Here is a 10,932-nt window from a genome sequence, read left to right as displayed (position 1 = left end):
TAGCTTCTACGATGCTATCTGCGTAGTTTCATCAGGACCTCGTTCTTTGTGGATATTTTTGCCGGGTAAAAGATGAAATTGAAGCCCCTTGGTGCCTATTCTTGAGCTGATTTCTATTTGGAGAGCACAGGCATGGGCTAGTTAGCTATGCGGGAGTTTGAATAAGAGCTACACGCGGGCCATAGACTGAAGCTCAAGACGGCTTTTTCTTTTTCTTTTCTTTTCTTTTCCCTCCCCCCCCCCCCCCCCCCCCCCCCCACCCCACCCAAGTGTGATGGCAAGCTTGGTTAATCCTCCATCGTTCCAGGGAAAATTTGAACTGCGTGATGTCAGCCAAGCCGGGTCGGTGGCTTCGAGCTTGTTTAGCGAGAAGCTTATCGCGTAGTTCACGCTGAAAGCAGCAAGTCTGCCGAACAACCTCGCAAGGGTGGTTGTACCGCCATGGAGTGACCATAAGGATTCATTTACACCAGTATGCCGGCCTCGGATAGTGTCCAAGGATGTCTAACTATCTAATCGATCGTATAAGGAGCACCCCGAGCCTAAGTTCGAGTTAAAGTTAGCCTCAACGGCCAGCTCTCCATGTCACATTCGTGGGAGCCACGATACCGACGATGGGTCGGACCTTGGGCACGCAAAGGATATGGGACCCTTCGGCCAGTCATTTTGTCGCCCCAGCTTCCCTTTCCAATGTTCTCCTCCGCGATCCCAGCGTTGGATGCGCTCCGGACAGAATCCAAACTCCAGATATGCGGGCAAATCTTAAGCTGGGATATCGTTATTACGATCTGCTGGCGAAATTTGACCCTCATTCACAGTACTTATAGTGGTGTATTACCCATATGCACACGTTTCTGTGGGTCTGGCGGCTCCTTCGGCGCTGTGGCGTTCGCTCAGTTATCAAATGGTAACTCTACCAAAGAACAGGCTCTTTAATACAACCGAGATGGCAGCAGGCTTAAAGAATTGCCTATGCTGGTATCCTGTAATCCTGAGCAGGAATCTTGGATGTATTAAGCGATGCCAATTCACTCATCTTCACATGCATTGTCCATTGGCATCCATCCATAAAGATCGTCGGCGTGTTCCGCACCAGTGGATTACTTTTGATGCATGAGAATGGAGAGCGGCCGTGGCCCTCTCTTCATCTCAGCTGCTGAACCGTTCCAGACATGTGGCAACCAGGCAATGATCCTGGCAACTGCAGTCCACTGCCTAGTGGCCGTGTGGACAATGAAATGCTGGAGAAGAGAATTTCCATTGACGGATTCTTTTCTCCACAGTTAGTTAACCCCACCGTCGTCATTCTTATGTAACTAACTCCACCCACTCCTGTCAATGAGTTCCCCCGTTTCCTTATACAAAGTCTGGCTCAGCGGAGTGTTCCTGGCATCATTCCAGGACACCCATCGTCATTGGTCTCTTCAATTTGGGTTGTGTGAACCTTCCATGGAGAGCCTTTGGGGCCGTTTCTCGCCATTGTCACAGTTCGGACCATGTGGGTTTCCAAGGTGGAGGTACACAATTTTCTGGTGCAGATCATCATCGGAAGTCCTTCCCTGATGGCAATCACATGCGGGTGGATAAATATATAGAATACCCCATTCCCATCCTCTATCAGATCTGCTTCTGGCTTCCTTCTCCCCCATTCTTTTGTCCCACTTTATCTACGCCTTCCGATGGTCACCGTCGCCATCCGGATCTCAACATTCGAATACGATCCCGAGCCCCTCTAAGGGAGAGCCTTTTGGTTGGAAGGCGTTGTCAAAAAGCTGACTTGCTTCCACTGATCTGCCGACTTGCAACGGCCTTTTATTGGATCCTTTCAAGGAAAGACTTTCACAGTCATGGAAGGGGCACCACGGTATGCCGGCATGACCGGGCAAAAGCTCTCTCTGTCCATCTCGACGGTGGCCACCTGCGGATTTTTGCTTTTTGGATATGATCGTACGTCGTTGAACCGCATACCCTTCAGTAAACGCATAGCTAACCCTATATCTCAATAATAGAGGGCATTATGTCCGGTATCATCAGCGCAAAACCATTTAATGATGTTTTCCCTGCTACAAGAGACAATGCCACAATGCAAGGTTTCGTCACAGCCATTTACGAGATTGGTATGTCGAATTTAGCCGACACTGATGGAGCATGTCTGACCACAATCAATAGGCTGCCTGGCTGGTGCTATGTTTATTATTTGGGCAGGTGACGTTCTTGGACGCCGCAAGTCTATTATGCTTGGGGCAACCATCATGATTCTTGGAGTTATTATCCAAGTCACATCATTCCCCGGCCATGATCCACTCGCCCAGTTTATAGTTGGGCGAGTCATCACAGGAGTTGGGAACGGGATGAACACTTCTACGATTCCGACATACCAGGCTGAATGCTCTCGTACATCGAATCGAGGGCTCTTGATATGTATCGAGGGCGGCGTCATCGCGTTTGGTACGCTGATATCATACTGGATTGATTTCGGAGCTTCCTACGGTCCGGAGGACTTGACATGGAGATTCCCCATTGCATTTCAAGTCGTTTTTGGGGTTTTCATTGTTGTCGGGATGTGGTTCATGCCTGAATCGCCGAGATGGCTTTGCATGCACGACAAATTCGAGGAGGGAGAGAGGGTTATTGCTGCTCTTCAAGGAAAACCAGTGTCTCACAATGATGTTCAATTACAAAAGACCATTGTTCTCGACTCTATCAGGGCGTATGTTATTGTGGATACGTTTATGACCGGATGGATTTTTGCTAATTCCTATTTAGATCCGGAGAAGGAGGTAAAGCTGCACCCCTATCGGCCGTTTTCTCCAACGGAAAGACTCAGCACTTCCGTCGTATGCTTCTGGGAGTATCATCCCAGATCATGCAGCAAATCGGTGGCTGTAATGCGGTGATCTGTTAGTTTGCCTTCCACTTAAAATTAGCACGCTAGAGATCACAAAAGCTCACGATTCTTGATAGACTATTTCCCGATTCTCTTTGAGAAATCGATTCATCAGACCCACACAATGTCCATGCTTCTCGGCGGGGTCAACATGATCGTCTATTCCATTTTTGCCACCACCTCCTGGTTCCTCATTGAACGTGTTGGCCGCCGTAAGCTCTTCCTGTATGGCACAGTCGGTCAATGCCTCTCAATGGTGCTCACATTCTCCTGCCTGATCCCCGGAACAGAAAGCGCCGCCAAGGGTGCCGCCGTCGGGCTATTCACATACATCGCTTCCTTCGGCGCTACATGGCTTCCTCTACCGTGGCTTTATCCCGCCGAGATATCTCCCATCAAGACGCGTGCCAAAGCCAACGCCCTCTCCACATGTTCAAACTGGCTCTTCAATTTCACCATCGTCATGATAACGCCCGTCATGCTTGAAGGTATCGGCTGGGGTACATATCTCTTCTTCGCTGTTGTCAACGCATGTTTCCTGCCAATAATATATTTCTTCTATCCCGAGACCGCTCGGCGCAGTCTTGAAGAGATCGATCTTATCTTCGCCAAAGGATTCACGGAGAACACTAGCTACGTCACCGCAGCCAAGAATCTGCCATATCTGAGCGAGCAAGAGATTCGGGAGATGATGATTCAGTATGGTTTGGCGAGTAATGACGGCTCTCTTGGTGCGGGGAGCGCTTTCACCCCTGGATCGGAGATCGATGGCGAGAAGCACGGCGTGGAGGGGTTGGATACCCTAGACGAAAGTAGTACCGGCAGTCCTGATCGTGCAGAGGGAGAAGGGAAGATGGCATAGACCCCCACTGGTTTAAATTTAAAAAGAGGCTAGATTTTGTTGGTTAACGGAAGACGGGCGAGACTCTCAGCTTTGTTGAAGAGCGAGCCAGTTCTTTACGTTTGATTCCTTCTCCTTCTCTTTTCCTTTCCTTTCCTTTCTTTTTCATTTTGGCACTGTATACTAGAATCGAGTTGCTCATAGAGTAGGAAGACCATGGATTAAAATTGTTTGAACTGCCAGTTTGAAGTATATAGTTCTATACTTCTGCATTAAAATAATAAATTTGGCTCTAAAAAAAAAAAAAGGAAAACCAAAAAAGGAACGAAAAGTCCCAACATAAGTCCCGTGGAAGCTTTTCCTAAACTCCAGCAGAGCACAAGCCATGTGTTTCATGTAGTACTCCGTATTGAGAAACAGAAACAAAGCACACTCAAAATCGTCACTCAAATGGCCAGTCATAACATTCATGTCCACCCTGTGAGTTCAAAATGACCGAAGCATAAAGAAAATATATAATACAGAGAATCGAATCTGAGAAACATTGGTTATCATGCCCGAACATATTAAAAAAAAAAAAAAAAGAAAAGAAAAAGAATTAAAACACACTACTATCACTATAATAAAGTGTGTAGGCGGATATCCTGAACACCAATTTTTTTTTTTTTTTTTTTTAGAAAAAAGAAAAAAAGAGAGGAAAAAGAAAAGGTATGCAGAGGTATTAACATCATGGAGAAGGTATAAATGGCTGTTTGCAGACTTTATCTAATGCGTATGAGTAATATCTATCGAGTAGATCGGTCTTCGTGAGAGCCCCCTGATGCATAAAGTTGAAATGTGCAGCGAGGGCTTTGCCTTCGATGAGAATATCTGCGATAACTATTAGTCACTAACGCACGCCACACACAATGCGCAGGTGGAGGGAGTATATTGAAAAAAAAAAGGAGGAAAGACAAATAATAAAAGGCTTTCAACTTACGTCTATTAAGCTGCTTAGGTAAATCCAGGGCAATCATATCCTCATCACCCCGATTGTCAGGCCAATGGTAAACATCCGTGTCCAGCACATCGTCGCCTAGTATAGCGAGTGCGTTGATTCTGATCCGCTCTCCGCGCATGTTCCACGGAGGCGAGAATTTGTATCTGTCAAGCGTGTTTTTCTCTATGTTTTCCAGCAATGAGTAGTGCTGCTGCGCGGCGATTGCCCAGCTCTCGTAAGTTGGACCCCAGAAATCGTAGGTCAACTTGGCGACGGGCGTGCGGTTCAAAGCCTTGTCGTCTTGGACGCGAAGCCATCGGTGGCCGTCGCTTGGTGGTTCGTTCTCCAGAGGCCATTCGAAGTCGTTGGGACCCTCCCAGAATGGATGCTCCGATGGACGCCAGCTGGGAAGGGAGCGCTTCTCGGTATCGTTCTTAGGAGTCTGGCGTGGATCAGGCTGCTCATCTTTCTTGTTCGACGGCAGCAGTTCGGGAAAATATGGATGAAGAGCGTCATGGTGGTAGTGTAGGAAGCTCAGTGGAGGACCGTTGATAACGTTTGCGGAAACAGCCAAAAGGTCAGGGTTGTGTAATTTCGTGGTGACCATATTGGGAATCGCATCATCTGCCAGCCACATCTATGCTTCATCAGCAACCGTTCAAAGGTGACAAATCTGTGTGAATATGTGCGCTCTTACAATGTCGTCGTCAAGCTTGATATACATGGTGCCTCTTTCGACTTGCCTCCACAGTTTTGTGTGGTCAGGCCACCAGACAGGTTTCTCGATGAAGATTTTCTTATATCGCGGGGAGCGCTTCAAGATCTGGTCTAGGAATGCCAAATCATCTTTGTCCTTGGTGTTGGCAAAGAATCGGACCTCGTCCAGCCAGCCGCCATTATCGACCAGATTTCGCTGAACGCCAGTGTATCAGTTGAATTGCGCAACCACTTGCGACTCGCAGGTGAAAAGAGAGACAAACCTCAAGATAGCAGTGTAAAGACCTGACCCTGCTGCGGCGCCCAAAGAATACCATTCCGCTGATGGTGAGGTTTTCCGGTTTAGCAAGCTCTGGCGGACGTAGTGGCGTGTTAGCAGCTGGGGGGATCGACGAGCTATGTTTGGGGGCAGAATATTTGATTCGCGAGCGCCCGGTAGATCTCCATGTCAGGTGCGAAAGGTAGAGGAGAGCGAAAAAGGTGAAAACGGCCAAAGTGGCGACTAAAGGCCGTTTAGGAGGGCCAGCATGAAGACAGATCATAATGGCGACAATGAGCTTGCACTATGACACCAGCAGCACCCTGTGGTGATTGCAACGAAGAAATCGACGGTCTGATGCGACCGAAGGGCACGGTAATGAAGCTGCTACGGTGTAGGCAGTGCGCATCTGTGATGATACGGAATGTTTCTTGACTCTCGGCGTATGTGGGAGCAGGTAAAGAAGAGCTTGATTGTTGGCTAGCGATGAGAGAAGGATAGGAACAGAGCATAGACAGGCCAGCAACAAAAAGAAGAAGAAGAAGAAGAAAGTCGAATGGATAGCAATCGAGGGCTTCGGAGGTGGTGCAACCTCTGGAGCTCTTCAACGACACTGAACTCAGGTCAAGAATAGAAAACCAGACCCCAATACAGAGTAGCTCGGGACTGAATCCTTGAGACGGAGAGAAAGAGGCCCTGCCAATAGTTTACCAGGTGTCCGCAGCAAGGATCGAGTCAGCAATAATTATTTCTCCGGACAGAGACGTTGTTGCTGATGAAGGGCAGAGTCAGGATAGCGATCTGCAGTCCAAGGCGATCATGGCTGGGGCCCAGGAGGAGAAGAAGAAGTAGGGTGAATGAGCTGCAAAAGCGGCGGTTCCGACGACCAGAAACCGCAACGGTCTTTCTACAGACTCGCCTGGGGAGGGAATAACAGGTTTCTGCGGCGGTACTGGCATCTTCTTATTCCGGTCAGAGTTCCGGTCTTCTTGTGACACCGCCTCGCAGGGTGACCATCAACACACGGTTGCGAAGATCGGAGGGACGTGTGCGCAGGGCCGGGCGACAGCTGTCCATATCGTTGAGTGGAACAGTGCGCGTCCGTTCCTCCGCCAGTTGCATGCGATGTGAAGGCAGAGCTGTCGCCGAGCACGGGCGTGGACTCTACGGCGCACATCCTTCAGCGGCAGTGTCGACGTCAACCCAGGCCGGAAGAACACGAGGGTGTGTTGAAAGCAGGTTTCGTGATTGGGCAATGCTGGCAAAACGAGGTGTTGCAAGGTCAATCAGGCCCTGTTTGCGCGTTCTCCCGACTAGCGAGTGGGTTGGCGCATCCAACCGATCGCGGTCCACTTGCGACGCTTCGGGTTTTGCCTTTTCCGCGCTCTTTCGCCATCGTTCCGGGTGATGGTGAGCTAATTATATCTATTTAAACTTCCTCGACACGTCTGAAAGTCGCTGACATGAAATCTCTCGCTCGCACTGTTTGCTTCACCTCCTGGTGTGCCAAGGTGCCAAACCGGGGATTGCTCACTCTCTTGGCTCAGCTAACTAGCGAGATTTCCAGGTTCCAATTGTCACTCGAAGGAGCCGCCTAACATCCAGGTTTCGATCGGGTTTGATTGTCTCGAAACAGACCATCCCAGACGGATGACCCAGTCCCCTTACGGAGAGCCGGTGCAACCTTCGGTCTGCTCCACCAGCTCATGCACAGACCCCATCGGGATGTCGGTTCTCATAAAAGAATCTAAAGTTGGGAATCGACTGAATATTAGAAACTGCCTTTGGAGCGAGATAGGAAAACCAATCTCTCTACGTTCTTTCATGGGGCGTTCTTGGACACGGATGCCGGCTTGGTCAGGTTTTCCCGCGCGATAGAAGTCTGAAGGAAAAAGAACAACTAAACGGATCAAAGACGTTGTCCTCCATTGTCCGTGCTGACCCTTTAACTGAAGCATGGAACTACTCCGTCGCTTGCATCTACCTTGCCCTGGGTCGCCCAATTAATTCCAGAACAGAGTACTCCGTCCTTTGTACGGGATCCTCGCCTAAAATTTACATTTCGCCAGCCAAGCGCCCAGACAAAGCACCCGTAAGACAAGCAGTCAACGGTCGTCTGGGCTTCTTGGTGAACTCACCTCATGTGCCCATGTTACACCGGCAGTTGGATCGCTCTGCGCCACTGAATTTAAGATCGATTTCTTTACAATTACCAGTTTTGACAGAGCAAACTCGGAGAGAAATGGAAGCAAGCAGGCAGAATGACGGGTTAAAGCATTGCTTGACCTAGTTCATAAATTAGTATGTCCCTGCTCCGTACCAAGGAGAGTACTCCGTCCACCGTTGCAGGTCTGGCCGGGGATCGATGGCGACAGGGTGTGATTGCATCTTGTGAGGTCGCTTCCGTTGAATGCTGCCTTGACTGTGTGGCCCGTCTTCAGGTCACCAATTCCCTGTGAAATTGGTCGAACATCTGTTTTACCTGGTGCGGGCGGACGTTAACGTCCCTGAAGCCCGCCGATGAACACCCAAGAAAGACGCTCCGCTGTCGCTCTATCCTTTCGTGCGACGGACATTCGACACCGGAGTGCAACCATTTCCCTTCCGGTTGGAAACCCCCAACGTGACCGAGGAGTCTGTCCCCAGCCTTGATCATCCAATCGCCAGTGAACCGCCTTAAATGAACCCAGTTCTTCGTTAACTACTTGATACTTTGGTAGCCCTGTCGTGGGTTCGGCCCCCAAAATTCCGTACATACGTTCAAGATCTCAACCTGGGTCCTTCACGTGTCGACTCTCCCAGGGAGAAAATGGCATTTTTAAGCTCTTATGGCTTATGAAACACATACATCCATAATCTCCTTTCCGACGACTTTGAAAGATTCTCGACATGTTTCCTAGGGTCATGAATTATTTTCGCAGGATGGAATTCTTTCACAAAAATTGGAAGATCTTTCCCGGGAAAACAGGCAGGCCAAGTACCGGCGCCACGCGTCCTCTAATGGTAGCTCATTTGATATTCAACGAGTGGAGCAAACAGCCTCAATTTACAAAGTTCCGAGGCAATAGAGACTCTATGACAGTTCCAAAATCCGGAGAAAGTTCAAGGGCTTAAAGCGGATGTAAGTTTTGAAATTTGCGAACCTTGAAAATGCCAAGAAGGCTTTAGAGAGCGCACATTGAAAAGTCAAGCTAAGAGATATTAGACCTCATTACGATTGCTGCCCTCCATATTTTGTTGATTTGGCTGTGCATTTTCCACATTTTTCTTTCCCCTTCTGTGTTGCATTTGCAGCGGATGTTTGCAATGCATCCCGGTCATGGCCTGTCGGCCTCTCCAGATCCTTGCCATTGCATTGCATGGGATCTAGATGTGAGTAGCCACCTCACATCGAAGCTTTTCGTCAACGTTTCGGGGATCATTTGCTTCCCGCGCCTTGAAAGGTAGGCTCAAAAATTACAGACGCAGCGGCCTTCCTGTTCCACCCATTGGGGTCAACATGCATACCCGTTCGGGAAGGCTTCCTATATTCACTCTCAATGGGACTCAACCCTGACAATAGTCACACAAGAGGTCATGGGCCGGCACAACATCTCCGTTCAACATTTTGGTTTGTCGGTCTACCAAGTGCCAAACTCGGAGGAGGAACTGACCGTCGTAGCCAAAACGAGAACGCAAGCCGATGAGCAGGAATGGCCTCACGGGCAACAGGCGGCTCCTCGCCACCCCATTGGTCTTGGGTCACCCAAGCCCAAGTATCGAGTTTCCCGGTATGAGAGCCCGCGAAGAAGAACCCTCTCATATCCGGTGGACACTCCCAAGGAGGCAGCCATAATATGGCCCGGGATAGCGAAAGATATCGCTGCCAGCAACAAGTGTGCAGGCTGGCTTTCTTTGCAACTGCTCAGGCAGGAAAACCCATCAGGGCCGGAGAACATATCAGCACTCAAGATTGGACAAAACTGTGGAGATATCGAATGCCCTACAGCTCCGATATATCGGAGTAGAGATACTTAGAGATTCTCTCACTTATATAGAGCAGAGAGGATAGTATTGGACGATAACTCCAAGTTAAGAACTCAAACTTGGTCGAAGCATTGGGCATCAGGATGCAAAGACACGCCCTTCAACATTTTAGGCAGATTGTATCACCCATGAAGTGGTACCAAATTGGCATTTTTCACTGATGGTGGATCAAGAAAAAAGGCCTGAAAATGGACTCTCTGTGTCTCAGTGGTGGAGAGGACACAGTTCATCTGTGGCAGCTAGTTATTTGTGTTCTATGACAAATACATGGGAGGGAAAGGCTCCAGAATCAAGGGAATGCCATTCCCTCAGGAGTCAAAAATAGGCACCTGAAACTAGTGAAACTTTATAAGATTGATTGGACAACTGGATTCTTTCCAGAAGGAATCAACGTTTCGCTCCTCGACCAAAAAAAAAAAAAAAAGAAAGAAAACAGATCAGAGCGTAATGAGAGAATGCCATTCAGTGGCTCACGGTATAGTGCCGACAGACCTCAACAATGTGTTTGGTACATTCAGCGACTCGGGCTCCTTTGTCCTCAACCAACATGGTCGGTGGGGTGGTTGGCCAAGTGGTAAAGGGCCGGCCTGGAATTCTTCTGAAGTAGGTGTTCTGTTGATTAGGGAGTCGACCACACTGAACAGAAGATTGCAAGTTCAAATCTCATCTTGACCAAAAAGAAATCTTTACCATGGAGGATCCCATCCCCTAGGAGGACAGGTGCTATCTTGTTGGGCAGTTATAATTGATTGCTATAGATCAGAATATACATGAGTTAGGTATGAGATATACTGGGCCTGTGTGGTTTACAAGATGATCCACTTTAATTATGTACTTTCTATTGATTTGCAAATGTTGAGATGTGTCAGTTATACTCAAGATTTTGAGAATTTTTCCTTGGGGCATGGCTTCAATCAGGAGAATAATGTGAGTTGTAAGAGGTATGGCATGGCCTCTCCTAGGAATTTTTGCCTTTGCATGAGATTTGATTTGTGGAGAGGCTGATACTTGCTAGAAGTTTCTGCCAGTCTGCAGTTCTTTTCTCTCTTCTCTCACAATTTATCTCTGCTTTTCTCTCTTGAGAGAACCTCTATCTCTTTACAGACAAGATTGAGTCTTTGGTGAGTAGTCTTGAGAGATTGAAAGGTGCTTGTCACTGATAGTTCTAGAGTATTATTGCTTCTTCTTTTCTCTTTTCACCAGTCAGAGCATCGGGGCTGCAT

At 48.5% G+C, this 10,932-nt stretch overlaps 6 protein-coding genes across 6 annotated transcripts; 4 read left to right on the top strand and 2 right to left on the bottom strand.

Annotated features, from left to right (window-relative positions):
- Positions 1-274: 274 nt before the first annotated feature.
- On the top strand, positions 275-766 carry CIMG_05543 (uncharacterized protein; the record flags this gene model as incomplete). The annotated part of the gene is made up of 3 exons (XM_001246101.2): positions 275-328; positions 386-472; positions 530-766. 3 exons carry the CDS (start codon positions 275-277, stop codon positions 764-766), a joined length of 378 nt encoding a protein of 125 aa, XP_001246102.2.
- A 1,081-nt stretch (positions 767-1,847) lies between these two features.
- CIMG_05542 (sugar porter (SP) family MFS transporter) lies at positions 1,848-3,969 on the top strand (the record flags this gene model as incomplete). Its single annotated transcript, XM_001246100.2, has 5 exons — positions 1,848-1,947; positions 2,010-2,117; positions 2,170-2,710; positions 2,767-2,900; positions 2,965-3,969. The coding sequence occupies 5 exons, from the start codon at positions 1,848-1,850 to the stop codon at positions 3,747-3,749; spliced, it is 1,668 nt and encodes a 555-aa protein (XP_001246101.2). The 3' UTR covers positions 3,750-3,969.
- An 86-nt stretch (positions 3,970-4,055) lies between these two features.
- CIMG_05541 (uncharacterized protein) lies at positions 4,056-6,990 on the bottom strand. Its single transcript, XM_001246099.2, has 5 exons — positions 6,709-6,990; positions 5,688-6,642; positions 5,405-5,620; positions 4,708-5,344; positions 4,056-4,598 (listed from the first exon to the last, which is right to left on the bottom strand). The coding sequence occupies exons 2-5, from the start codon at positions 5,964-5,966 to the stop codon at positions 4,456-4,458; spliced, it is 1,275 nt and encodes a 424-aa protein (XP_001246100.2). The 5' UTR covers positions 5,967-6,642; positions 6,709-6,990; the 3' UTR covers positions 4,056-4,455.
- On the top strand, positions 6,503-7,091 carry CIMG_11569 (uncharacterized protein; the record flags this gene model as incomplete). The annotated part of the gene is made up of 2 exons (XM_012358506.1): positions 6,503-6,531; positions 6,692-7,091. 2 exons carry the CDS (start codon positions 6,503-6,505, stop codon positions 7,089-7,091), a joined length of 429 nt encoding a protein of 142 aa, XP_012213929.1.
- Positions 7,092-7,686: 595 nt separating this feature from the next.
- On the bottom strand, positions 7,687-8,537 carry CIMG_05540 (uncharacterized protein; the record flags this gene model as incomplete). The annotated part of the gene is made up of 5 exons (XM_001246098.2): positions 7,687-7,731; positions 7,822-7,865; positions 8,004-8,156; positions 8,258-8,384; positions 8,532-8,537. The coding sequence occupies 5 exons, from the start codon at positions 8,535-8,537 to the stop codon at positions 7,687-7,689; spliced, it is 375 nt and encodes a 124-aa protein (XP_001246099.2).
- On the top strand, positions 8,521-10,117 carry CIMG_11568 (uncharacterized protein). Its single transcript, XM_012358505.1, has 3 exons — positions 8,521-8,804; positions 8,889-9,293; positions 9,345-10,117. The coding sequence occupies exons 2-3, from the start codon at positions 9,260-9,262 to the stop codon at positions 9,698-9,700; spliced, it is 390 nt and encodes a 129-aa protein (XP_012213928.1). The 5' UTR covers positions 8,521-8,804; positions 8,889-9,259; the 3' UTR covers positions 9,701-10,117.
- Positions 10,118-10,932: the final 815 nt, after the last annotated feature.

The sequence above is a fragment of the Coccidioides immitis genome (genome assembly GCF_000149335.2).
Source record: "Coccidioides immitis RS genomic scaffold supercont3.4, whole genome shotgun sequence".
Classification (NCBI taxonomy): Eukaryota; Fungi; Ascomycota; class Eurotiomycetes; order Onygenales; family Onygenaceae; genus Coccidioides; species Coccidioides immitis.
Note: the sequence above shows the minus strand (reverse complement) of the source record. Positions and strands in the feature narration are given on the sequence as shown.

What these genes read in the sequence shown, in the direction of transcription:
- CIMG_05541 (XM_001246099.2), bottom strand. Translation starts at nt 5,966, where the DNA reads ATGATCTGTCTTCATGCTGGCCCTCCTAAACGGCCTTTAGTCGCCACT. An exon ending in CTTTACACTGCTATCTTGAG is followed by an intron (nt 5,621 to 5,687) that starts GTTTGTCTCTCT and finishes ACTGGCGTTCAG; the next exon opens with CGAAATCTGGTCGATAATGG. An exon ending in ACCTAAGCAGCTTAATAGAC is followed by an intron (nt 4,599 to 4,707) that starts GTAAGTTGAAAG and finishes TAGTTATCGCAG; the next exon opens with ATATTCTCATCGAAGGCAAA.
- CIMG_11568 (XM_012358505.1), top strand. Translation starts at nt 9,260, where the DNA reads ATGGGCCGGCACAACATCTCCGTTCAACATTTTG. An exon ending in CATCTCCGTTCAACATTTTG is followed by an intron (nt 9,294 to 9,344) that starts GTTTGTCGGTCT and finishes TGACCGTCGTAG; the next exon opens with CCAAAACGAGAACGCAAGCC.